Source organism: Miscanthus floridulus, chromosome 9, assembly GCF_019320115.1.
Source record: "Miscanthus floridulus cultivar M001 chromosome 9, ASM1932011v1, whole genome shotgun sequence".
Classification (NCBI taxonomy): domain Eukaryota; kingdom Viridiplantae; phylum Streptophyta; class Magnoliopsida; order Poales; family Poaceae; genus Miscanthus; species Miscanthus floridulus.
The window spans coordinates 36,825,535-36,851,969 of record NC_089588.1 but is presented as its reverse complement, the minus strand read 5'-3'; the positions used below and the strand labels follow the sequence as shown (position 1 = coordinate 36,851,969).

General features: G+C 44.0%; 2 protein-coding genes across 3 annotated transcripts; both read left to right on the top strand.

Annotated features, from left to right (window-relative positions):
• Positions 1-3,872: 3,872 nt before the first annotated feature.
• Positions 3,873-14,162, top strand: LOC136483646 (glycine-rich protein 5-like). 2 transcript variants are annotated; one of them, XM_066480764.1, is made up of 3 exons: positions 3,873-4,140; positions 9,834-9,999; positions 13,474-14,162. In XM_066480764.1, exons 1-3 carry the CDS (start codon positions 3,984-3,986, stop codon positions 13,562-13,564), a joined length of 414 nt encoding a protein of 137 aa, XP_066336861.1. In that variant the 5' UTR covers positions 3,873-3,983; the 3' UTR covers positions 13,565-14,162. The 2 variants fall into 2 exon arrangements, with proteins under 2 accessions (XP_066336861.1, XP_066336860.1); XM_066480763.1 differs by having other exon boundaries at positions 3,884-4,140; positions 9,828-9,999.
• A 135-nt stretch (positions 14,163-14,297) lies between these two features.
• LOC136483645 (chlorophyll a-b binding protein CP26, chloroplastic-like) lies at positions 14,298-16,504 on the top strand. Its single transcript, XM_066480762.1, has 5 exons — positions 14,298-14,560; positions 14,789-14,873; positions 15,275-15,325; positions 15,476-15,596; positions 15,882-16,504. Exons 1-5 carry the CDS (start codon positions 14,362-14,364, stop codon positions 16,275-16,277), a joined length of 852 nt encoding a protein of 283 aa, XP_066336859.1. The 5' UTR covers positions 14,298-14,361; the 3' UTR covers positions 16,278-16,504.
• Positions 16,505-26,435: the final 9,931 nt, after the last annotated feature.

Below are 26,435 nucleotides of genomic sequence, written 5' to 3'. Positions count from 1 at the left end.
GAGTTCAACATACTCTTCCTCCCAGTAGAAGCCTGAACATCGTCCACTGCCATCCCACTGAAATTAAAACAAAAAACTAGAACTTTAATCACAACCATCATGAAAATAGGTATAAACTAACCATAATCATTAAATACGATAAAATAACTCACATTGCGATCCGGACACTTGTAGAAGATACGATCCTTGTTGGGACCCTCCTTCTTCACTCGGTACTCCATCACAATCTTCATCTCATCACGACACTTGCCGCATGGAATGAGAGGAAGGCCCGGCCTAAGTCGCTTTGGAAACCCATGAGAGGCCGAGGACCCGGAAGCAGTTGCCATCTACTCTCTATACTCATTTTTTAATACACTATAAATTTCTTCTTTTATAAACAAATAAAATTAACAAACTATAAAATTATCTAGATCTCTAAACAATGATATTTTTAATGGTCATTGTGTTCTCGTCTTTTACTGCGGCAGGTAAGTAATTCATATGATATTTCCGCAAATTAACAGAAGAATGGGAATGTACACACATAACAGACTACTACGACGATATCGGGACGTGTGAATAAATAACCATCCGTACTAGTTGACCTTGCTTACGTGATCATCTCGGCGAGCATTTCTCCACCGGACAGCACCGTACTTGGTCAAGGAAGAGCTCCGATTCTATGAGGAAGGGAACACGGTCTCCCACGACCGTTGTCGCTCTCCCTCGTAGAATCAAAGCTCCTCCTTGATGTCCGTTACCGCTCGACAGAGAACATGCTTGCCGAGCTGAACACGGTCCGCAAGTTCAACTAGTACGGATTTTCTATAATTTTCTAACTATTTTCTAAGTTTTTATTTATATATACTACGTTTAGGTACGGTGATTGACAGACTACTACGACGATATCGGGACATGTGAATAAATAACCATCCGTACTAGTTGACCTTGCTTACGTGATCAGCTCGGCGAGGATTTCTCCACCGGACGGCACCGTACTTGGTCAAGGAAGAGCTCCGATTCTACGAGGAAGGGAACACGGTCTTCCACGACCGTTATCGCTCTCCCTCGTAGAATCAAAGCTCCTCCTTGACGTCCGTTACCGCTCGGCAGAGAACATCCTCGCCGACCTGAACACGGTCCGCAAGTTCAACTAGTAAGGATTTGCTATAATTTTCTAACTATTTTCTAACTTTATATTTATATATACTTTAACCTTCTTTCATGTAAATATGCAAGCTTAAAGTGATTTTGAGCTCAAATTGCTTACAAATGAAAAAAAACCACAATAAAGAACCATAAATATATATAGTGAATAAAATGGCATAAGAAAATGGTAAAAAATGAGAGTATGAGATTGGTAACCTTTACAACTGAAGAATCGACGGAGGAATCGAAGAATGGATGGAGGAACAATGGAGGGAGGGAGGAAGCAAGAACACTACTGCAGTGAGCTTCAAAATGTGCTGAGCTCGGGCTCGGAGAGGAAGGAGGAGACGGCCGATTTATAAAGGGAGAACATTTAGTCCCGGTTGATAGATCCAATCGGGACTAAAGGTAACTTTCCAACCCCGGGCGCAGCCATGGCCCGGGAGTAGACCTTTACTCCCGGTTGGAGCCACAAACCAGGAGTAAAAGTATACCTTTAGTCCCGGTTGGTGGCTCCAACCGGGACTAAAGGTCCCTGCCACCTCTGTCTGGCGCAGTAGCCGTTGGGCAGGGACCTTTAGTCCCGGTTGAAGCCACCAACCGGGACTAAAGGTATTTCTAGTCCCGGGGGCAAAAAATTCCGAGACTAGAGCCCATTTTGACCGAGGATCAAAGGTCTGTTCTCTACTAGTGATAGGCCCCACATGTCAATGCCACTGCAACAGGTCCACCTGTTAGCTACCATATCCTTCAACCTTCTATCATCCTCTTCAACGTATCCCTCTACGTGACCGGCCGTCGCACGCTCTCGTCAACAAGGTCACACGAGGTCAAGTGCCACGGTCACCACATGGACCACGTGGAACAGTGTAATTAATTAGGATTTTCGTGTGTCATGGCGTATTTCAAAAAACCCTCTAAAACTCTTATATGCCTTTAATCCAACCCAAAGCTCGCTCATTTTATGAATCACGAATCCAATAGTTTTTTTCCTTTCATGCACTGGCATGTGGGTCCTAGATGGCACAGAGGTAAAAACTCCACTGTGCTTAGTGGCCGACCAAATTGTTGTTGTTAGGTGAGACGGTAGAATACTTTATTTTTTAGGTTAGAAGGTGAAGTAGACCACATAAGATACGAATAATATCACTGAGAAGTAAATAGTAGCACAAGAGAAATGAGCAATATCATAGGAGGAATCGGGTGCTTTATTCTCATCATGACATAATTTCGTATTTTGGGCGGATCTTGTCCTGGTTTCAATGACTTTGATTTCTTTTGTGTCTTACGTACTTTGCATGTCTTCTAAGGCCTTCAATATGTACACTTCTATATTTGGGGTGGTTGATCCTTTGATCTTCGTCATAGCCTATACCAAGGTCTCTTGTATCCTTAAGACTAAGCATTTGTATACTATAGCAAACCTTGTTAGTACCATTAGTTATGTTGTCACTCAACTATCAATGATCCATGTTTCTTACTAATATCATTTTAGATACACATTAAATGTACAAACAAATTATTTATGCAAATTTTATATCCCATATTTGTATATAATTTGACTATACATGTTAATCAAAAGGGACAATTGTCTGGCGGACATCCAAAGTGATGGTTGTTTGCTGGCGGACACTCCGTTTTGAGCAATTTGCCAGAAGACACTCTGGTTCGGTGAAATTAGGCCACAGGACACCGTGGACCGGTTGCAACCGGTTTAGGAGAGAAAAAATTTCGTTTTGGACATCCGGTGCCCTCCCCAACGCGACTCGACAACTCCTCTCCCGCTCCCCTCCCCTCTCTGCGGCTCTGCCCCACAGCATCGTGCGCCCCTCCATCTCACCGGTGGCGCGCTGGCGCGAGCCCAGGCCCCCGCGGCCCTCCTCCCTCACCCCCGACCCGCCCTAGATCCGTAGCTGTCGGTGCCCATCCTGAAGGTCCCCCCCCGCCACCCGCACCACCCCGACGCTCACGGCTACGCCCACTGCTGCACCCGCGACGTCAACGTCCACCTCCCTCTGCCTCGGCATCGGCCCCGCATCCCCCGACGGGTGGCCGCCGGAGTCGGAGCAGCCTCCAGCCAGACGCCGGTGGGGTACGTGCAGCTTCCCGTGGGCATCACATGCCAACTCCTGCTTAGCGGGCGCCAGCTCCCTTCCTCCTCAAGCACGTCTGCGACGACGCCGTCAGCGGGAGCAGCGCTGCGCTGCGGTGGAGGCAGAGTCGAGCAGCACCGCCACCGCGGAGACCTCCGACAACGCGAGCACGGTGCTCGCCAGCTCCTCTAGCGCGGCGGCGCGGGAGGCCATGGAGTCCAGGCAGAGCCGGGAGACGAGCGCATCTTCCGCGACGGAACAGGAGGCGGCGACAGAGGAGGATGGGGCCGGCGCGGGCGCAGAGGCACGCGTTGGAGGCGAGGAGGATGGGGACAGCGCGGGCGCGGAGGCGAGGAGAGCGAGGCAGCGGTGGAGGAGAGCAGCGAGATGGTGTGGAGGTGGCCGAGCTTGACAGGCACGTCCCCTACGGTGGATAGGAAACAGAAAGAAAAAGAGAAAGGGAGAGAGGAAGAAGAAAACGATAGAAACAAGAATGTTATTTCATTTAATTTCACTGAATCAGAATATCTTCTGGTAAACTGCTCAAAACAGGTGCCCGTAAACGACCAGCCAGACGATTGTCCCTCATCAAAATTATTAGTAAAAAATGACCCGGGGGGTGGGGTCCACGAGAGACCGATCGTCTCCAGTCCAGTTCAGTTGGCCAGTTCGACACGAAGCACACGGCAAAACCGGAACAGAAAGCCTTGGAAGGGCCGAGGAAGAAGCAGAACAAGCTGAGAAGGGGAGAAGATTCGGATGGGGGCGAAGAAGCAGGGAGGAGGCGGCGGAGGAGACCAGAAGGGCCTCCTGTGGAGACTGCCGAAGGTCACCTCTAAGGAGCTCGGCAAGATAGGCCCCGCCCTCGGAATCGGCATCGGCTGCGGCGCCGGCGCCGGCGTCGGATTCTTCGGCGGTAAAACTCCCCTCCTTCCCATCTCTTCTTGTAAATAGTAGCATTTCTTTGGTTTCTGGTCAGTTCTTGTCTAGAGGAACCGTCCGCATTGCTCTCTTCTCTTCACGCCCCGATTGATTCGGTCGATTAGGGTACCCTAAATGAGATTTAGCTTCGGTAGATTGGTGCGTACTTTATTTACCATCCCTTTTGTTGGTTGCCGGGACGCTTGGCTATTCTATAATCTCTCTTCTTAGTGATTTGTTCTTGAGGCTATGTAGTTTTGGCCATAGGTCATCATCACTCTGGTTACCACTTACCAGGTCGGGGGTTTTAGTGAGGATATATGGCTTCCCCCAAGTCGCAGTTGTTCAAATAGATTTGTTTCCTCGGAACCTGCGGATTGGTTTTGAGGATTTCCTGATCTGGCGTTGCTTAATTTATTCCTGAGAGATTTTATCTTTTTTCCGAATCAGTAGTGATTCTGATTTTTTTCTTGAAATGGTTTATTAGTAGATTGATTACAGGTGGTATACTATCAGGATTGCAGGACTTGGCCTTTTTCATGTAATATAGGTTTACTCAAGGGTTTATCAGTTACAGATTGTTGCGATTGGTGCACGATCACAGTCCTAAATAAGGAATCTTATCAGAAGATATTTCACTATTTTTTTGCAACATTCACTGGTTCAGTTAAAACGTCTTATCCTAAGGTTGGGAACTTGACAGTGTAGGCATTATTCCTAACAATTTATGTTTTTGCTAAGTGTTGGCACCAAGGCAGTGTTCTGAAAAACTTGGGCACTATCTGGCAGTCGGGTGACACTGGAAGTAGTCAGATGCTCATAGAACAATTATTAAATATCTGAAATGATGTGCATTTCACTGCTTAATCCTTGAGGGCGTTAGGATAATTATTCCTGCCTAACAAGCTGTGGTTAATTTCCTGATTATTTGTGGACTAAATGTTGTGTCACTTCCAAACAAAAAACAAACGTATAACTCCTGGACTTTGGGTTTCTTACTTAATTTTTTGATTTATGTGTATTAAAAAACTATGTACTCCCTCTCTCCCAAAATAATTGCACATCTCGCTTTTCGACGAGTTAAACTTTTTAAACTTTGATTATAACAACAACAACAACAACAACAACAACAACGCCTTTCAGTCCCATGCAAGTTGGGGTAGGCTAGAGTTGAAACCCACCAAGAGCCCGAAGTCACGGTTCAGGCACTTCGATAGCTGCTTTCCAAGCACTCCTATTCAAACATAGATCAGTAGATATATCCCAAGCTTTCAAAACTCTTTTTATGGCAACATATCAGGTGCAAACCAACTAATCTGTGTAAACTTGGAAACTACCAATCAGGACCACTAGATGCTGATCCAATGAATGGGGTGAGAGGTGGGATTTTTTTGCGCTTAAGCCCCCCACCCGCCGTCCTTTTTTTTTGCGCTTAAGCCCCCTCACCCTATCCATTGGATCAGCATCCAGTGGTCCTTATTGGTAGTTTCCAAGTTTACACAGGTTGGTTGGTTTGCACATGATATGTTGCCTCTTTTTATTGCCTCCCCTATGTTAATTTCGGTCTTCCTCTACCTCTACTCATATAATTAGCTTGGCTTAGAACTCCACAATGCGCTGATGCCTCTGGAGGTCTCCTTTGGACATGGTCAAACCACCTCAACCGATGTTGGAGAAGCTTTTCTTCAATTGGTGCTACCTCTAGGCGATCATGTATATCATCGTTCCGAACTCGGTCCATTCTTGTGTGACTACAAATCCATCGCAACGTACACATTTCTGCAACACTCAGTTGTTAAACATGTCGAATCTTTGTAGGCCAACATTCTGCTCCATACAACATAGCCGGTCTAATCGTCGTTCTATAAAACTTACCTTTTAGCTTTTGTGGTATCCTCTTGTCACAGAGAATGCCAGAAGCTTGTCGCCACTTGATCCACCCTGCATTGATTCTATGGCTAACGTCCGCATCAATATCTCCATCCCTCTGTAGCATCGATCCCAGATACCGAAAGGTATCCTTCTGAGGCACTACTTGATCTTCCAAACTCACATTTCACTCCTCCTGTGCAGATCCGCCAAAGTCGCATCTCATGTATTCGGTTTTAGTTCTGCTCAATCTAAAACATTTAGACTCAAGGGTCTGTCGCCATAACTCTAGTTTCCTATTTACTCCCGCCTGGCTTTCGTCCACTAACACTACATCATTAGCGAACAAAATACACAAATGGATATCCCGTTGTATGTTCCTGGTAACCTCATCCATTACCAAGGCAAAGAGATACGGGCTTAAGGCTGACCCTTGATGAAGTCCAATTTTAATCGGGAAGTAATCTGTGTTACTATCGTTTGTTCGAACACTAGTCACAACATTGTTGTACATGTCCTTGATAAGGGTCATATACTTTGATGAGACTTTATGTTTGTCCAAAGCCCACCACATAATATTTCTTGGTATCTTGTCATAAGCCTTCTACAAGTCAATGAAAACCATGTGGTGGTCCTTCTTTTGCTCTTAAAACCACTCCATAACTTGTCTTATTAAGAAGATTGCTTCTGTGGTTGACATTCCGGGCATAAAACCAAATTGGTTTGTTGATATCTGCGTCGTTCCTCGCAGGCGCTGCTCGATGACTCCCATAACTTCATAGTGTGGCTCATCAACTTAAATCCCCGATAATTAGTACAACTTTGGATATTTTCCTTGTTCTTGTAGATTGGTACCAATATGCTTCTTCTGCATTCCTTAGGCATCTTATTCGATCGAAAGATATTGTTGAACATCTTGGTTAGCCATACTATGGCTATATCCCCGAGACATCTCTACACCTTGATTGGGATACCATCAAGGCCCATCGCTTTGTCCCCTTTCATCATTTTCAAGGCTTCTCTAACCTCTGATTCTTGAATCCTCCGCACAAAGCGCTTGTTAGTGTCATCAAACGAGTCGTCCAGCTGAACGGTGGTGTTCTCGTTCTCACCATTGAACAATTTATCAAAATACTCTTGCCATCTATGCCTGATCTCATCCTCCTTCACCAAGAGTTGCTCCCTCTCATTCTTTATACACTTGACTTGGTTAAAGTCCCTTGTCTTCCTATCGTGAGCCCTAGCCATCCTATAAATGTCCTTCTCTCCTTCCTTCGTACTCAAACGTAGGTAAAGGTCCTCATAGGCCCGCCCCTTTGCCTCACTCACCGCTCGTTTTGCTATTTTTTTGCCACCTTTTACTTCTCTATGTTCTCTGTACACCTATCATGATACAAGCGCTTATAGCACTTCTTTTCCTTAATAGCCTTTTACACATCTTCATTCCACCACCAAGTGCCTTTCGAGTCGCATCAGCTCCCTTTGGTCACTCCAAGCACCTCTGAAGCAACCTTCCGAACACATGTTGTCATCTTCTCCCACATGCTGTTTGCATCGCCTTCATCCTTCCAAGGGCCCTATTCAATGACCTTTTCTTTAAAGACCTTTGATACATCTCCTTCTAATTTCCACCACTTCATTCTAGCAACCCTAGCTTGTTTGTTCCCACGAGCTTGCACCAGAAAGCGGAAGTCAGCCACCACCAGCTTGTGTTGATCGACCACACATTCTCCAGGTATCACCTTACAGTCCACGCATTTTCGTTTATCCCTCCTTCTTGTAAGGACAAAGTCGATTTGATTAGAGTACTGGCCGCTATTAAAGGTCACTAAATGGGACTATCTCTTACGAAAGAAAGTGTTAACTATCATCAGATCAAAAGCTATGGCGAAGTCTTAAGACTTCCTCTCCCTCCTGGTTCCTACTATCATATCCGAAAACCCCATGAACCGCCTTGAAACCCGCACTTGATGTACCTACATGGCCATTAAGATCACCTCCTATAAAGAGCTTCTCGCTACTAGGGACAGTTCTAACCAAGCGATCTAAGTCTTCCCAGAAAAGCCGCTTAGCACTCTCATCATGGCCTATTTAGGGGGCATACGCACTAATTACGTTTAAGACCATATCACTAATGACAAGTTTAGCCAAGATGATCCTATCCCCTTGCCTTCTCACCTCCACCACACCATCCTTGAGACTCTTATCAATCAAAACACCTACTCCATTTTTATTTGAAGTTATTCCTGTGTACTAGAGCTTGAAGCCGGTATTGTCCACCTCTTTCGCCTTCTGCCCCTTCCGTTTAGTCTCTTGGACGCATAAGATATTTACACGTCTCCTAATCGCTGTGTCCACTAACTCTCTTAACTTACCCGTAAGGGACCCTATATTCCAGCTATCTAAACGGATCCTAGTTGGCTCGACTAGCTTCCTTACCCTTCGCACCCGCCGAGTAGGTGTGAAGACCCTTGCTCATTTTGCACCACACCCGGGTGCCGATGTGACGCGCCACTAAGGATGTGACGACCCGATCCTTGCTCACTTGACACCGTGTCCAGATCGCGACACGGCGCGTCACAGGGGTGACGACCCGGCCCTTACTCATTTAACACCATACCCGGGTTCCGACATGGCGCGTCGCTAAGAGGGTTACGCCCCAACGGGATTCTTTTGGGTTTCATCTCCGTAAAAGTGGCTAAATTTTTACATTGGCTCGCCGCTCCTAACATAACCCTCCTCCTTTACCAGGGCTTGAGACCTGCTATGCTGGGACACCAAAGGCGCCCCACCATAGGCGGAGTTTTTTTAAACTTCGATTAGATTTTTAGAAAATATGATCCACATTTGTATCTCCTAATATGTTTAGTATGAAACTATATTCCAGTATTAATCTAATGATACCTATTAAGCATCACAATATTTTTTTGGGTATATCTTTGGTCAAACTTAAAAAGTTTGATCCTTGAAAAGCGAGATGTGTAGTTATTTTGGGACAGAGGGAGTAAGCATGTATGCTCTTACAACATCAAAATTTTCCATCTCAGACCATTTGATGTTTGAATTGAATCACATCATTACCAAGTTATACATGTGCATGGTTGTCAGCAGAAAAATATCAATTCCTAATGCCAGTGGCATAGTGATTGTTGATATTGTTAGCATTCTGAAAATTGAGTGGATGAATTAATACCTGCCACTTCAGAATTGAAAAAAAAAATGATACACTATCTGACGGATGCGGATCTCATGTCCACTTTAGCCAACTAAATAAATGGAAGATCCGGTTCTATATTTTAGGGGATAAAAGACCTAGGGGAGGGGCTGAGGGAGTGAGTGTATTGACCTATATCCTATGGCGTAAACCATACATAGGAAAGCCCCACATGGCACCAGGTGAGTGTACATCTAAATATCTAGAAGACTGTGAAGGATACAATGACCTTGTTGTAGTTGAACTTTGAGGCTGAAAAGCTCACTTGGCTTAAGCACAGGGTGAAATTCTGAATGATAAAATATGGTACGGAGAATCATGAACTCCAGACTCCAGAGACATACATGTATGAAATGATTTTTACTTATCAACTGGTTCTTGTTGCTCACACCTAACATTAGAGCATATATATGCATAATTTTTATTTTCAAAGCTTAATATGTTTCTAGATTGGTGAAACTAGGAGTTATGGAGATTTAGTGGTTGTGTGCCTGTGTTATTATTTTACACTAAGCGTAGAAAAGATGTTTTAAGTAATTTGTTTTTCATCATGAATGTTATATGTCTGCACACTTATATTTTTTCCATGATTACTTTAGGTGCAGGATTAGGCTATGGATTTCCTGGACTCACATTAGGCTTTGGAGTTGGAGCTGGATGTGGTGTAGGAATTGGCTTTGGTTATGGGTTGGGCAAAGGAATTGCATATGATGAAAACAAAAGATACTCCAATGTTGGCAAAATGTTCCAGGAAGCTCCACATCTTCCTACGTAAGTTTATTGTGGACACAAGAAAAGAATTTGGCAAATTTGTTTTCACAGGTGTTTGATTCATGGTGTTGCATTGTAGGTAGCTTTTTCTACATACGGCATGAGTCCTAAGTTTGCAATAATAATTCTTTTACCTGATTTATTTGTGTGGTGGCTAGTTTCAATCTTTCCACATCAACAATAGTCTTATTGAATTAATGAAGTCTTTTTAGTCTTTATAATGCTTTGTTATTGTTGATTAGTGTTAAGGATGACCTTGTAATAATACTCACAAATCATGCGCCATAGTGCCAGTAATTCATTTCAACACTATATGGTCTGCTCACTACCAAAAAGAAAAAGGAAAACTCTCCAGTTTAATTTGAAATTAATGTTGCGTGGTCAGAAACTCAAATCAGCACGTGCTGTCAATACATTTGATTTCAAATATATTATGGTGCCATGAAGCATGATATGCTAAACTGCTGTTTTTCCCTCTGAATATGGTGTGCAATCTAGAAGTCAAGGTGGAAATTGCAAACTTTTTTAATGGCACATATGGCATATGGCATTGCTAACTTTTATAATGCAATTGCAAAATATTTAATGGCAAACAGGGAAAACTTTTCCCTCTGTACCATTATAAAAGTTTGCAATTCCATATGTGCCATTAAAAAAGTTGAGTGGACACAGTGCCACTGGTCCGAACTTTTTTGCCCTCCATGCCATTCCGTCCATATTTGCCTCTAACGGTGTCAAACAGATGAATGAAATGACCATTTTGCCCTCAAGTCAGTTAGAGTTCTAATTTTCTTTCGTTTCCTCCTGCGCCACTCAAGTCAGTTGGAATCAGCACGACATCGAATCAAATCGTCAAAACCGAAACTGAAGATTGCTCTGCACTCGTTCTGTTCTTGGCTGGCATTGAACAGCCACCATAGCAATCAACATTCAACAGGGACCTCTGCACTTTTCCTGTTCAATTCTGTCAATGACTTGGCCATCATGAAGTTTATTCCCATCCTGATCCACGACATGGCACACTGCAGAAAGGCAAAGCAAAGCCACACACCCACCACAGATCACACATCAGGATTGGAGAAAAAAAGGAGGATAGAAAGATCACAACCCAAGCAAAAGCCAGACTTTGCATCACCCCACAAAGGCACCATCTTTCTCTCATCTATCTTCTTAAACTTTCCAAAGACAGTAGGGAAGGAGGCCGAGGCACGGCACTCACCATCCATGAACCACCCTCTGTCGGAGGAAATGTAGGCCTGATTGATGGTCAGCTTCAGATCGGTCAGCATCTGAACCACATCTAGCAAGGTCCCATACTTGTTGGTGCTGTCCACCTGCAGCCAGAAATCGAGCAACCTCGCTCACCGGTCCTGCATGCGCAACGGCAACGTCGTGCCTGCCTGTGATGCGCGCGGGCCCAGCGTGCAGACTGCAGAGATAGGGGAGAGAGAAGGTGTGGTGGAGCGGAGGGGCATAGAGTTGAGAATGAGTGGCCTATTCAAGCAGGGGTATTCTGGACATTTTCACTGGCTGGCCCCACATGTCAGGGCTGCCAATCCATGAAAACCCAACGGAACATGGACGGAATGGCGTGGAGGGCAAAAAAAAAAATCGGACCAGTGAAACCTGTGTCCGCTCAACTTTTTAATGGCACATATGGAATTGCAAACTTTTATAATGGCACACAGGAAAAGACTCAAATTTAATAATGAACATTTTGAAAGCCCATATAATCTTACTGTTATCTTCTCCTGCAGCTGCTTGTTGGCAGCCTTTCATTCTTGCACAAGAGGACAGAAAGGAGGAATGGTTCGCCTTCATGCCTAGGCCAAAAATTTAGGAACTTGTGTGACATTGCTGCTTCATAGTATCTGCTTATCCTGAGGTCTCTTTGCCAAGAACTCATGCTGTGGTGGGCAATATGTATGTGCAGTTGCTGTACATAACACATGCCTTCGTAGGTCACCTGCCTATCCCAATAAATTGCAAGAGCAAGCAACAGATGTTAACTACAAAAGTACCCAAGATATAACTGACACCTGTAATTTAGTAGGGTTAGTATGGATTTATATTGCAATAACCTCCTTAATCCACATTCTGGTGTCATGGTAATATTATATTATTCTGTGTCTTGAAGAAGTGCTACTGAACTATCACCTGTAATTTTTAAGGACATGTACAACAATGTTGTGACTAGAGTTCGAACAAGTGATGGAGACACGGATGACTTCCCGATTAGGATAGGACTACATCAAGGGTCAGCTTTGAGCCCTTATTTGTTTGCTTTAGTGATGGATGAGGTCACAAGGGACATACAAGGGGACATCCCTTGGTGTATGCTTTTCGCGGACGATGTAGTGCTAGTTGATGAAAGCCGGACAGGAGTGAATCAGAAACTGGAGTTATGGCGGGAGACTTTGGAGTCCAAAGGTTTTAGACTTAGTAGAACTAAAACTGAGTATATGAGATGTGACTTCGGCACTACTACTCGGGAGGAGGAAGATGTTAGTTTGGAAGGTCAAGTAGTGCCTAGGAAGGATAACTTTCGATATTTAGGATCAATGCTACAGAGGGACGGGGATATTGATGAAGATGTTAGCCATAGAATCAAAGCAGGGTGGATGAAGTGGCGGCAAGCGTCTGGTGTCCTATGTGACAAAAGGGTACCACAGAAGCTAAAAGGCAAGTTTTATAGGACGGCGATTAGACCTGCTATGTTGTATGGTGCAGAATGTTGGCCTACGAAAAGACGACATATTCAACAGCTAAGTGTCGCGGAAATGCGTATGTTGCGTTGGATTTGCGGTCATACAAGAAGGGATCGAGTTCGGAACGATGATATACGTAAGAGATTAGGGGTAGCGCCAATTGAAGAAAAGCTTGTCCAACACCGGTTGAGATGGTTTGGACATGTGCAACGGAGACCTCCAGATGCACCGGTGCGTAGTGGAATCCTAAGTCAGGATAGTAACGTGAAGAGAGGCAGAGGAAGACCGAAGTTGACTTGGGTAGAGGCAATAAAAGGAGACTTGAAAGGATGGAATATACCCAAAGACTTAGCCTTAGATAGGAGTGCTTGGAAGATAGCTATTCACGCGCCTGAACCTTGATTGCTTCTGTTGGGTTTCAACTCTAGCCTACCCCAACTTGTTTGGGACTTAAAGGCTTTGTTGTTGTTGTTGTTGTTGTTGATAGTCTCCACTGAAAGAGAATCTTTAAAATTTTTGAACAGACTAAGCGCACTCAATTAGATGATTGTCTCCACTGAGAAGATGGTTCTAATTCTCCGATTAGAAGAAATACTGTAGTCAGTAGCCATAAATAGTAAAATAGCATGAGATTTATTTGGTCTCCCAGCTTATTACCTTTTCCAGGGTATGTCATGTCTTGGACAAAACTTCACCAATTTGCTAATAAAAGAACATTCTTATCGTTGTGTGATGTTGCTCATCATTTCTCACTCCTCTTTTCCAGGGACACTGTCGTTGGTTTATTTGACGAGCTGGTTATAAACACCAAGAAGTTTGTGACAGCAACATCAAAAGGAATTGAAAAATGGCGTTGAGCTGCACCGCTGCATTGTCATCTCTATTAGTCATCTTGAACTTTTTTTTTGAGACGAATCTTGAACTTTGTCAACGGAGATTGCTTGCAAGTAGCAATTATCTTGAACAGGCAGTAAGACTTAGCCCTAGAGTGCAGCCTGTTGCATCTCATGACTTTCTATTGCTCATCAGCTAGTAGCTTTGTATTTAGGTAGGATCCTGAGACAATACATATGATTTCTGGTCGATGTTTATTAGTTACAGTGCACTGTATTGTGGGTTGCTCATCACTTCTGTTAAATTGGAGGAAATTTGATGCTATGAGCTTCAGATGAACTCTGTTTCGTGCTTGTGCGTGTGTTTTTCACCCTTCTGGTATCAGTGTGTGGCCTGCAATTGTTGTCTTGGCTGGCTGGCTCGCTCTCTCCCTCTGGTTCGTTACTCTGGGTCTCTATCTATCCTGTTTGGACCTATCTGCTGTTTGGACCATTTAGCCCCAACTGACAAACAAGTTCACAAGAGGCCCTGAAGCTGCCACATCAGCACCCTCTAAAGTTGTCACATCAGCACTCTCTAAAGTTGCCACATCAACACCCTCATCTGCCAAGTAAGCACAGCCTGCCCAATCCCATGCAAGCAACAGATAGCCCTCATGGGCACACAGCCAATGGCAGCTCCCATGGCCAAATCTCTGCTGGGCCCACAGCATCCTCCGATCCTCATTTTCATCCATTTAAACTAGCTCACCTTTTCCTCCACAAACACCCATCAGCCATCCCCTCCTGCAAATCTTTCTCTGAATTGTGGGTCTCCAGCAATGGCGGCGCTCGCTCCATCGAAGATTCTGGGCACCCAGCTCAACTTCGCCGGCTCCTCCCGCTACGCCACCGCAGCGCCCACCGCGGGGGCTCATAAGATTGTCTCCCTCTTCAGCAAGAAGCCTTCCCAGAAGCCGAAGCCCGTTCCAGTATCGTCCTCTTCTCCAGACATCAGCGACGAGCTCGCCAAGTGGTATGGTGAGTAAACCTGGCCCCAACTGCTAGGAATGCACCAACTTCTTAGGATTCAAATTTGCTTCAGGGTTCCCTTTTGTTCGGCGTTTGATAGAGCTTTGCCATGAAATCTTCAGAAGCTTCTTCTGTAGTAATTGTCTCTTGTTTTATGTTTGAGATATAGAACTTTGCCCATGAAAATCTTCAGAAGGTTCTTGTATAGTAATTGTCTCTCGTTCTATGTCCCATTAGGTCCTGACAGGAGGATCTTCCTGCCGGATGGGCTCTTGGACCGCTCGGAGGTGCCGGAGTACCTCACCGGAGAGGTCCCTGGAGAGTAAGTCACATGACTCCAATTTCGCCTTCTATAAGGGTTTTTGTTTGTTTCAGAAAATTTTGATTTCAGGTTAGTACTACAAGTCAGTTTAAACAAAAGTAGAAATTTCATAGACCAGAACAAAAGAAGTTTTTTCTTGAAAAAAAGTATTTTGTGGTCAATATCAGATTTTTCACCAAAATGGCGCAACATTGCTGTTTGTAGAATTCGTTCTGAAAGTACACAAGTTTCTCAAGCTCTTAAGCCAGCATTTGAAATTTGAACTAATCTTTGTTACACTTTTAAACAACAATCTTCAGCGATTAAGGCCGTCCTTTCCTCTACTTTTCTTGAAATGAAATGCTGCAGAAAATCGACGTTAACGTATCTGAACTGAACTTTTTTGCTCTTCCAACTTACAGCTATGGCTACGACCCTTTTGGCCTGGGCAAGAAACCAGAGAACTTCGCCAAGTGAGTCTCAGATCTCTATCCCAAACATATAATTTCACAGCCTGACCATTGAGATTCTAGTCTCATTCACGTACAATATATACAAGCAAAGAATTGGATTATAGTCTCCACTATTCAGCAAAATCTTATCCTACCATCAACGCCGTGCAGGTACCAGGCCTACGAGCTGATCCATGCCAGATGGGCCATGCTCGGTGCCGCTGGCGCTGTCATCCCAGAGGCCTGCAACAAGTTCGGCGCTAACTGCGGCCCTGAGGCCGTCTGGTTCAAGGTCCTGATCACCACCTCTCAGAATCATCATACTACTTCAGTAGCAATTTTTTTTCTTTCTCAGATCAGATTCAGATATATACCGTTCCCAAAAGAAAAGATTCAGATATATACCGGAGAATTGCATGTCATTGCATTTATTTAAGAACAAAATAGAACACAACATAGTTTTACAAAGATTTCACATTTTAGTTGGTAGATACAACAAAGTAGCAATATCAGAATCTGAAAGTCTGAACTGAAAGCTCATGGATGGTGTCTGTCACTGTCACCTGAATGCATGCAGACCGGCGCCCTGCTCCTGGACGGCAACACCCTCAACTACTTCGGCAACAGCATCCCCATCAACCTGGTGGTGGCCGTGATCGCGGAGGTCGTCCTCGTCGGCGGCGCCGAGTACTACCGGATCATCAACGGACTGGACTTTGAGGACAAGCTGCACCCCGGTGGGCCCTTCGACCCGCTGGGCCTGGCCAGCGACCCCGACCAGGCCGCGATCCTCAAGGTGAAGGAGATCAAGAACGGCCGGCTCGCCATGTTCTCCATGTTCGCCTTCTTCATCCAGGCCTACGTCACCGGCGAAGGCCCCGTCGAGAACCTCGCCAAGCACCTCAGCGACCCCTTCGGCAACAACCTGCTCACCGTCATCTCCGGCGCCGCCGAGAGGACGCCCAGCCTGTGAGGACGGACGCCACGAAGAGAGCAAATGCCAAGTCATGCGCTGCTGCTGCCGTCTTTGATTTTACCGGGAAGAAAGCTGTATGTGAGGGTCTGAACGAAGTGAAGAATGTGCCATGCCCATGCGTGTAAATTATCAAGAATGGGAAGAATCATTTTCATTCTGATCTCTGATATGACTGCTGGTTCAATTTGTGGCTGAGATGTGCTACTTAAGTTTTTGGAAGTTAATTAGTTCGTGCACTACTGAGATATGCTACTTAAGTCAATTTGTGCCTGACAGCCTGAGAATGAGATATGCTACCAAGTCCCCTCATTTAAGATTCCATTTTTTTTTTGAAACAAACTGGGCAGGAGAGCTTCGGATTATCATATATTAGTAAAAAGTAGAAAGCTCGGACTGGACTTTAAGATTCCAAATTGGAACTCTTGAAACATGCACTCTGTGAATGGAGAGTATTTGGAAGTTAATTAGTAGTTCGTTTTGAAACACGGCGAAGAAATCCACTTCGGGCTGGGCTAGGTTCGGACCAGGCCAACAAAAGCAGTTATTACTGGGCCTACATTCTGTACCCAGACCAACCCATTGGCAAGGGCAGGCTGGGCCGCCCTCTCTCTTTTTTGTTTTTTTTTAAAAGCCAGACCAGATTTGCTCAAGTCTAAACAAGACTGACACTTTTTGTTGCAATGAGAGGGGTTTCACAGCGGAGCATTGGACATCAATTCAATTTGTACCCACCAAATAGTGTCTTTGATTTTTTGCTCAAAAAAGAATATTGTTGTTTTAGATGAATGATTGATGAAATGTGTTTAAGGTTTAAATGAATTGACATGTTGTTTTTAAGTATTGGTTCTGATCTTAGGGATTTTTAATTGGCACATATCCTTTTCTCCTCGTGATGAAGTGACTACGATCTATTATTTCCTCCGCATGCATATAAGCTAACACTAGACTGGACATCAGTCCCGATTTTCCAACCAGGATTACAAATCTAGGACTAAAGGGGGTCTTTAGTCCTGATTCTGGCAACCGAGACCGAAAGTGAACCTTTAGTCTCGATTGCTATTACCAACCGGGACTAAATGCCCCCTCAGAAATTGCACCGGGGCTGGCACCTATAGTCCCAGTTGGTGTTCCCAACCGGTACACAATGTTCTTTTTTTTCCATTTCATTCCTTTTCATCTTATGGTTTCTTTTGAATTCAAATTTTTTTGTTTCGATTAGATTTTCATATACGAATTCTACGCTGCTAATATACGTCCACGTATAAGGTTCCGTTCAAGCATTATACATAAATAACACACTAAAATGTATGAAACTACATATATACAAATATTTCAAGATGTTGTACATGCATGGAATATGTACATAATAAAGTCACAAAGACCTTTGTACTGATCATGTCCTTTGAATTTTATTCAACCCTAATTATCTTCAATCGTATGGCTACTAGGTATTAATTCTTTATGGTCATAGTGGTACGCGCCTTTGGCATTTATGACCTCATCCACAAGAAATCTTGCCAATGCCTCTTGAATTGCTTTGATCTGGTCACATCGCATAACCTTTCGCTTTCTCCATTCAATCTTCAATTCAAATGAAAGGAAAAGTATGAATATATATATGATTATATATATCAACACAATAGTAATAAATAAATTGTGTATATTTTTTACGCACTTCAAGGATCTCTTCACATGTTCTCCTTGAGTACTCCATCATGAACTCGCAGACGTAGTATCTACATAAGATGTTCCCCGATCCCTCCTGCAGACACCACTTTACGAGAAAAAGATTCATCATCAACCAATAAAGCATGGTAATAATGAATTGAACTAAATAAAGATGCGGTGACCTAGCTAGTACTTACTGGGTATTGGACTACATTCAGAGACACTTTCCACTCACCTAGCTACCTTTTCTTCAACTTCCCCCATTGCAGTATCATCAAAGGCACCGTATTCAGCAAAACCACGAATAATCATGTTGTCATCATCTCCTTCTTCTTCTTCATCTTCTTCCATTATAACACCTCTTTCTCCGTGCTTAGTCCAACAAATATAGTTTGACATGAAACCCGATTGAAAGGTCCTAATGGCTAGAGGAGGGGTGAATAGCCTATTAAAATTTTCTACAACAACACTTAACAAACCGGTTAGACAATTATGAGGTGAAGCAAGTGTTGCGCAAGCCTACTAAAAAACAAGCCACCTACCACAATTCTAGCTTATATAGTTTCTATCCACACAATAGCTATGACACTACACTAAGTTAGTGTGCTCTCAAAAGCTAACTAAAGAGTCACACTAACCAAACTAACAACCTCTCACACCTAGCTACACTAAAGAGCTTGACAACTAGTTTGCGGTAAAGTAATGAGATTGAGCAATTTGTTTATAACGCCATGTCGAGGAAGGAGCCAATCAATCACAAGAATGAATACTAATGAAGACCAATCACCTCGGAATCAAATGATGAACACAATGATTTTTACCGAGGTTCACTTGCTTGCCGGCAAGCTACTCCTCGTTGTGGCGATTCACTCACTTGGAGGTTTACACGGTAATTGGCTTCACACGCCAAACCCTCAATAGGGTGCCACACAACCAACACAAGATAAGGATCACACAAGCCACGAGTAATTCACTAGAGTACCTTTTGGCTCTCCACAGGGAAAAGGTCAAGAACCCCTCACAATCACCACGATCGGAGCTGGAGATAATCACCACTCTCCGCTCAACGATCCTCGCTGTTCCAGACCGTCTAGGTGGCGGCAACCACCAAGAGTAACAAGCGAATCCCGCAGCGAAACACGAACACCAAGTGCCTCTAGATATAAACACTCAAACTATGCACTTGGATTCTCTCCCAATCTCACAAAGATGTTGAATCTATGATGGAGATGAGTGGGAGGACTTTGGCTAAGCTCACAAGGTTGCTATGTCAATGCAAATGGCCAAGAGAGTGAGCTTGAGCCAGCCATAGGGCTTAAATAGAAGCCCCTATGAAATAGAGCCGTTGTACCCCTTCACTGGGCACAACACAGGGTGACCGGACGCTCCGGTCATATTGACCGAACGCTGGACCTCAGCGTCCGGTCACGTGATGTGTGCCATGTGTCCCCTCTCTTCAAATACTGAGCACTCGATCTCAACGGTCAGGTAATGACCGGACGTAGCAGCTCAGAGTGACCGAACACTGAACCCCAGCATCCGGTCGTTTCCAATAAGCACCTAGAGATGACTTTTCATGACCAGATGCGCCCGGTCATGCTTGACCGGACTCACCCAGCGTCCGGTCACACGACGACTCCCCTGTGCATGACCATGTCAGTGTGACCGGACGCAGACAGCCAGCGTCCGGTTGTTTCAGCGCCAGCGTCCGATCGACGACCGACGCTGCGCTTCTTCTGCTGCTACTGACCAGACACGCCGGTCCTTCAGGGACCAGCGTTCAATCACTTACAGTGACCTTCGTCTTTTCTGTCTAGGGCACCGGTGGCACCATTGGACTGTCCGCACTCTACAGGCGGACACTCCGCTGGTGAAGTTCCTAACCCTTGCTCAAATGTGCCAACCACCAAGTGTATCACCTTGTGCATATGTGTTAGCATATTTTCACAAACATTTTCAAGGGTGTTAGCACTCCACTAGATCCTAAATGCAGATGCAATGAGTTAGAGCATCTAGTGGCACTTTGATAACCGTATTTCGATACGAGTTTCACCCCTCTTAATAGTACGACTATCAAACCTAAATATGATCACACTCTCTAAGTGTCTTGATCACTAAAATAAAATAGCTCCTACCATTTATACCTTTGCCTTGAGCCTTTAGTTTTTCTCTTTCTTCTTTTCAAGTCCAAGCACTTGATCATCACCATGGCATCACCATCATCATGTCATGATCTTCATTTGCTTCACCACTTGGAATGTGCTACCTATGTCATGATCACTTGATAAACTAGGTTAGCACTTAGGATTTCATCAATTCACTAAAATCAAACTAGAGCATTCACCGATGTAAACAGGTGTTCGTAAATTTTCCTTGAGCAAGAATAATCCTTCTCATTCTTACATAGAACACATGGGGAGCACATGAAACCATTCCGCGTGTTTGCCTTGGCCACATTTAAGAAATCATGCATGCCCCTCATGAACTCTAGAGAGTGGCGGTCAATGTTGTACATCCATTGCCAGTTCATCTGCATTACATGACGTACACCATATCAAAAACTTGTAATAACCCATATTATACAACATGCATGGTTAGTAGTTAATTAAAAGATCCAAAATATCCATCAATCAACATGATTAATTAATATCTTATACCACACAACTGTTTCACGTACTCTCGAACATTAATTTATTAATGTAACACTCTAAAATTTGCTCCTTTTGAAATAGATGTAAATTGAGGTAATTTTTAATTATTGTGCTCATGAAAACATAGGGAAATAATAATTTTTCATTAAATTAAAATTCATCATAAGGAGTAGCAACATGGATGTGCATACATGTTGGTGCATTTGATCTATTGTAATGAGTGGTTGAATCCAAAATTCAAAATGAATTCAAAATGCTTTTGAAATTGGCTTTGAAGTAAAAGAAAAGAAAATTAGAAAACAAAAGCATTTAAAAAGTTGTAAAGATTTATTTTTGGAAAACTTACCAAAATTTCTCATTTTTATTTGAATTGAAAAGTGTATTTTAAACCATATTCAAATTTGATTTGGTTTACATTTGAATTTGAAAACAAAATGGAAAAAGATTTAAAAAATGAAAAATTCCCTCTCCTCTTAATCTGGCTCGAGGCCCAGCTCTTCCTTTTTCCAGCCGGCCTACTCTCTTCCTATGGCCCAGCTTTTCTCCTCGCTTCTTGCTTCCCATAGGCCTGCTCCCATCCCGCTGGCCCATTTTCTCTTCACCCTATCCCCACGGCCCAGCCGAAGGCCAGCGCACCCACGCTCCCTCTTCTCTCTGGCTAGCAACCTGTCCTTGCCGAGTGAGTCGCCGATAGGTGGGCCTGCTTTGTCAGGGTCATCCCCCTCCTCTACTTGTGTCTGGCATGGACTCTACTCCACCACCGAGAGTCTGAGGTCGCCCAATGTTGCCTTGCCTTGCGCCTCAAGCAGCCCGGCCTCATAAATACTGAGCCCCGCACTCTGCCGCCTCCTCATCCAGCTTTGGAAGCAAGCCATAGCCGCCCTATGCCCTAAGCAGCACCGCTGTCCGAGTTCGCTGAGAAGAAGCTGACACCGCTGTGCCAATTAGCCGCTCCTCCGTCACGGTAAGATCATCCCCAAGATTCGCGTAGAGTTCTCAAACCAGCAGAGCCCATTAACTCCCTCTGTCTCGCTCTGTTTTGGTCTCCCCCACGTCGTCGTCGCTCCGCCACCGCCATTGCTCATAGCCACCCACCTCTGCTAGATCTTAGCCACCATAGATGGCCGTGCTGAGTCCGTCGTGTTTCCCTCTAGCTCCCGGTGCAAACCCCAAGCCAAATCAAGCTCCGTAGGCTGTTTTCCCAATTTCTCTGATGAGGAATTGCCTTTGTCGGTGAAGTCACCGCCGTCTGCTACTGTTCTAGCCCAGCGGTACTTCCCCTCCCCTTCCCTGATATAATCTACACCCTCCGTTTTAGATCTAACGACCACCAAAGGCCGATACCTCTTCGCCTATTTTTTTTTCAAAAGAGTCCCTGGGTTTCCCCATAATTCTACTCATCGTCTCTGATTTTATTCCATAGAGCCCATATCCTCCTTCTTATTTCTACCCGCAGTCCATTCATCGTTTTAAAATCAGAATTTGATTTATTTTATTTCAAAAATCAAGTTCCACTTATTTACAGTTTTGCCACTACCTTCTGTAGGTCGTATCTTCTCCGTTTTAACTCCGATTTGACCCGTTCAAATTACGTTAGGTTCATATTTATGTTGTCTATGTGTTCATACTACTGTTAAGTATGTTTTCAACTTTTAAAATTCATGATTAGATTTAATCTATTATTTTATTAAAGGAAATCTTGTTTAAATCATATCTTCTATGTTTTAGCTCTGATTTGGCCTGTTCAAGTTGCACTAGATTCATTGCAACGAGATATATGCGTTAGTAACAATGTTTATCATCTATTCTGTAAGCATCTTTAGCATGGGATCTTTCTTGTTGTCCTATTCACCTTAATATCACTTTAATCATATGCATGTGTCTACCTTGGCAACCGTAGTAATTTTCCTAGCTATTTGATATCCTGGATTCCTTGATTCCTATGGGTTATTGCATTGGGTAGCTTTGTTAGTGCTCAAACTAAAGCCATGATCTTGTAACTTGACTAATGGAATATGCAATAAACACTAAAAGATGCTTTTTAGCAACATGAAACAAGGGGGCTAGAGCATTGGGTTATTTTTATTGTGCTCTAGATTCCTCTTCCTAAGGACTTATCTGTAAGTGAACATCCGGGACTTACAGTATGACTATGAGGGCTACATGGCTCTGGCTTTAGCTCAGTATGAGGACCTTTCCCAAGCATGTTAGAGGTTACCTTTATTGGCGTAAGAATGGCTTGACGAATTAGGTATAGGACAACCTCTACTTTTATATGTATAGCCGTGATGGAATTGTGCCATTGGACAGGGGGGGTTCCTATATCTGTTTGTCGAGTGAATCTAATGGCCCTAACTTGTTAGATGAACCTTTGAAAGGCTTCATAGTGAACCCTGCTGACCTTCCTAGGTAGTGGGTCAAGAGGTTGATCACCTCGAGCGAAAGGGTAAATCACGACTCATAGTGAAAGTGTACAACCTCTGCAGAGTGTAAAACTGGTATATCAGCCGTGCTCATGGTCACGAGTGGCCTTGGAACCCTTACAAAATAGATGATAAACACTGATGATACTAATGATAAAGATGCTCACTAATGAATATTATTTATGCTATTTATTATTCATGTTTACCTGATCATGTGTTTATATGGTCTTATAATAAACTTGTTGCTACTCAATTGCTAAAATCATGACTCATTAAAAGCTAATCGCAGTTGAACCAGTATCAGCCTTTTGAGCCTCATGAACCCCATGTTATATTTGTTGAGTATGACATGTACTTACGCTTGCTTTACTTTTTAAATCTTTGGATAAAAATCCTGGATGGGTACTAGATGGCTAGAGTTTGGAGGAATTTGGCTTGTGATCAACCAGTCAGTTGTCCCTGTAGAATTGGAGTCTTCACCCAAAGATCGGAGTTGTCTTTTCCACTGTTTGCTGTCTAAGGTTATATCATTTATACTAAGTACGTTATATATTGAGCATTGTCTTTCGATATTACCCTTATTTATAGCTATATGTGAGATTTGACTTCCTGGGCTCACATATGGTGTGTATCTGGTTTTGTCCTTAAAACCAGGTGTGACAATTAAAGCTTTGATACAATGTAGACAATCCCAAATAACACTAAACAAACTAAACCTATAATGCACTTTAGCAGAATAAGGATTTCATGACCAATTCCATCTAAAACAAATGGATCATTCTTCTGCTGGTTCACTGCCTCATCATACATAGGTGCACTCTCATCACCCGCCTCAGTCTCCTTTGCAAGAGATTTTTGGACGTGCTCTACATACTCATCCTGCCAGTACCAACCGTCATATGATCCAGTGCCATCCCATTGAAATTACAACAACAAATCAAGAACTTTAATCAAAATCATCATGAAAAATGGCTACAAACCATAGCAAAACATGACAAAAAATTACTCACTTCATGGTTCGGACATGTGTATAAGATGCGCCCTTGGTTGGGACCCTTCTTCTTCACCCTGTACCCCCTCACAATCTTCTGCCCACACTTGCCACATGCAATAAGAGGGAGGTCTGGCCTCAGTCGCTTAGGGACCCCATGCGAGGCCAAGGACCCAGAAGCAGTCACCATCTACGACTCTCTATACTCATTTTCGTCAACTACTATAAGTTTCTCATATTGTGAACCATGAAATTAAATGAGATATATACTAAAAAACTTTTATTTCTTAATTTACTAAACCATGCATGAAATGAGGCAATGAAAGGTGCATACTAGTTTGGATGAGCTACTATAAGATTCCTTCATCTACATATGCAAACTATCAAGTGATTTTGAGCTCAAATGCCATATAAATAAAAAATATCCATCATTATTTCCAATCTAGAAAACAAAAAAATTCTCTATTTCTGGACCATGAAATGAGGCAATGAAAGGTGTAAACTAGTTTTGATGAACTACTATAAGCTTGCTTCATCTTCATATTCAAACTATCAAGTGATTTTGAGCTCAAATGGTATATAAATAAAAAAATCCACCATCATTCCCAATTAAAAAACCACAAATTTCTCTATTTTTAAACCAAGAAATGAGCCATGCTAGTGATGAAACATGAGAGGATGAAGTTGGTAACCTTTAGAACCAAAGAATGGATGGAGGAATGAAGTCTTCACCAATCCCGCAAGCATGAACTCCTTCCACGAGAAAGAACAGAGAGTAGGCAGAGAGCTTGAAATGGTTCGGGTTGGGGGAAGAAGGAGAAAGTATATAGCCCGAGACATGTAGTCCCAGTTTATGGTATAAACCCGGACTACAGGTAGAGTTCTAGTCCCGGTTGGAGCCAACCGGTATTAAAGGTTTAGTCACGGCTGGTAGCTCCAACTGGGACTAGAGGGTGACCTTTAGTCCTGGTTTGAACCATGAACCGAGACTAAAGGTCCCATCCTGCTCCTCTCCTGCAAAAGCTACGCCTCAAGCTATTGGGTAGGGGACTTTAGTCCCAGTTGGTTGCTCTAACCGGGACTAATCCTATCTTTAGTCCTGGACCAAAAAATGACCAGGACTAAAGCTTAGAACCAAAAGTCTGTTCTCTACTAGTGTAACAAGCAAATAATGGTAGTGATGAGCAATAATTTATTGATATGCAAAGGGACATTTGTTTAGCTTTATATATGATTGATAGCAGGGTAATCTCAAACACCTAATAAGAATTAAAATTGGAGGTTTACTTTATTGGAATTTGTCTCTCCATTCTTCGTGAGCCACTCTAAAATCTAAGATGAGTTATTTTCCTCTCTTTTTTCCCCAATAGTCGACGGTCTTACAACTATAGGTTTTGTTGAATGTCATTTGCCTGTATTTAAACTCATTGACTTTATATGTCTTGGAATATTTAAACTCATTAACTTTGCTATGCCAAATTTGCTGTCTTTTCGTAGCCAAAGACACTACTATAGAAAAACTTAACCGAGGCATTTGGCAAAGGGGCTCGGAGGTGGGCGAGCTTTTGAATTGCCTCGGTTAATGCCTGGGATTAACCAAGGCGGTCATTTTTATTAACCGAGGCGGTCATAATTAACCGCCTCGCAAAATCGATTTACCGAGGCGGTTCCTAAAATCTATTAATGGGCCTCCAAAAATGCCTCCATTTTCGGAGGCGGGCCACCCTTAATGTACCTGAGCCCACTCACAGTCCATCTCTGCCCATCATGGCCCAACAGCGGGGTCACAATATATATATATCAGATGAAACCCTAGCCCATCTCCACTCCCTCACTCATCTCTCTCTCACACAACGCCTCCCCTCCCTCACCCGAGTGGATCTCGAGTGCCATCTCCGCCACTCCCTCCATCTCCCGTGCCTCCCTCCCTCTCCCTCTCCCTCACCCGAGCGAATCTGGAGGCCAGGGGGACAAGCTCGCGGGCGCTGTGGCCTCGCGGGCCCGGTGGTCTTGCGGGCATGGCTGCCCGGCGGTGCGGCGCGACAGTGCCCCTCCTCCCCCACTCCCTCCTCCTCCGCAACGACGCCCCTTCTCCCCCACGTAGCCGATTTGTTGGCGGAGCGGCCGGATCTAGCCGCCCGTGCTCCCCCAGCGGCGGATCTGGTTCTGGAGGCGTGGATCTGGTAGTGGTGCGACCGGATCCGGTAGCGGAGGTGCGGCGCAGGGTCGACCCTTCTCCGGTGGTGGTAGGTGCTGAAATCCGGCAAGCGGCAACGGCGACACACACATCCAGTGGGTGACGGCGACGGCCCGTGGATGGGCTCGCTGGGCTTGTCCATGGGTTTTTATTTTTTTATTTTTTTATTTGATTAACCGAGGCGGGCGATCGACCGCCTCCGTTAAGGCCAGATTAACCGTGACC

Bases quoted from the DNA above. Each gene is read 5' to 3' on its own strand.
- LOC136483646 (XM_066480763.1), top strand. From the start codon at position 3,984: ATGGGGGCGAAGAAGCAGGGAGGAGGCGGCGGAGGAGACCAGAAGGGC. The intron at 4,141-9,827 runs GTAAAACTCCCC...TGATTACTTTAG, and splicing joins CGGCGTCGGATTCTTCGGCG to GTGCAGGATTAGGCTATGGA. The intron at 10,000-13,473 runs GTAAGTTTATTG...CCTCTTTTCCAG, and splicing joins GAAGCTCCACATCTTCCTAC to GGACACTGTCGTTGGTTTAT.
- LOC136483645 (XM_066480762.1), top strand. From the start codon at position 14,362: ATGGCGGCGCTCGCTCCATCGAAGATTCTGGGCACCCAGCTCAACTTC. The intron at 14,874-15,274 runs GTAAGTCACATG...TCCAACTTACAG, and splicing joins ACCGGAGAGGTCCCTGGAGA to CTATGGCTACGACCCTTTTG. The intron at 15,326-15,475 runs GTGAGTCTCAGA...AACGCCGTGCAG, and splicing joins AAACCAGAGAACTTCGCCAA to GTACCAGGCCTACGAGCTGA.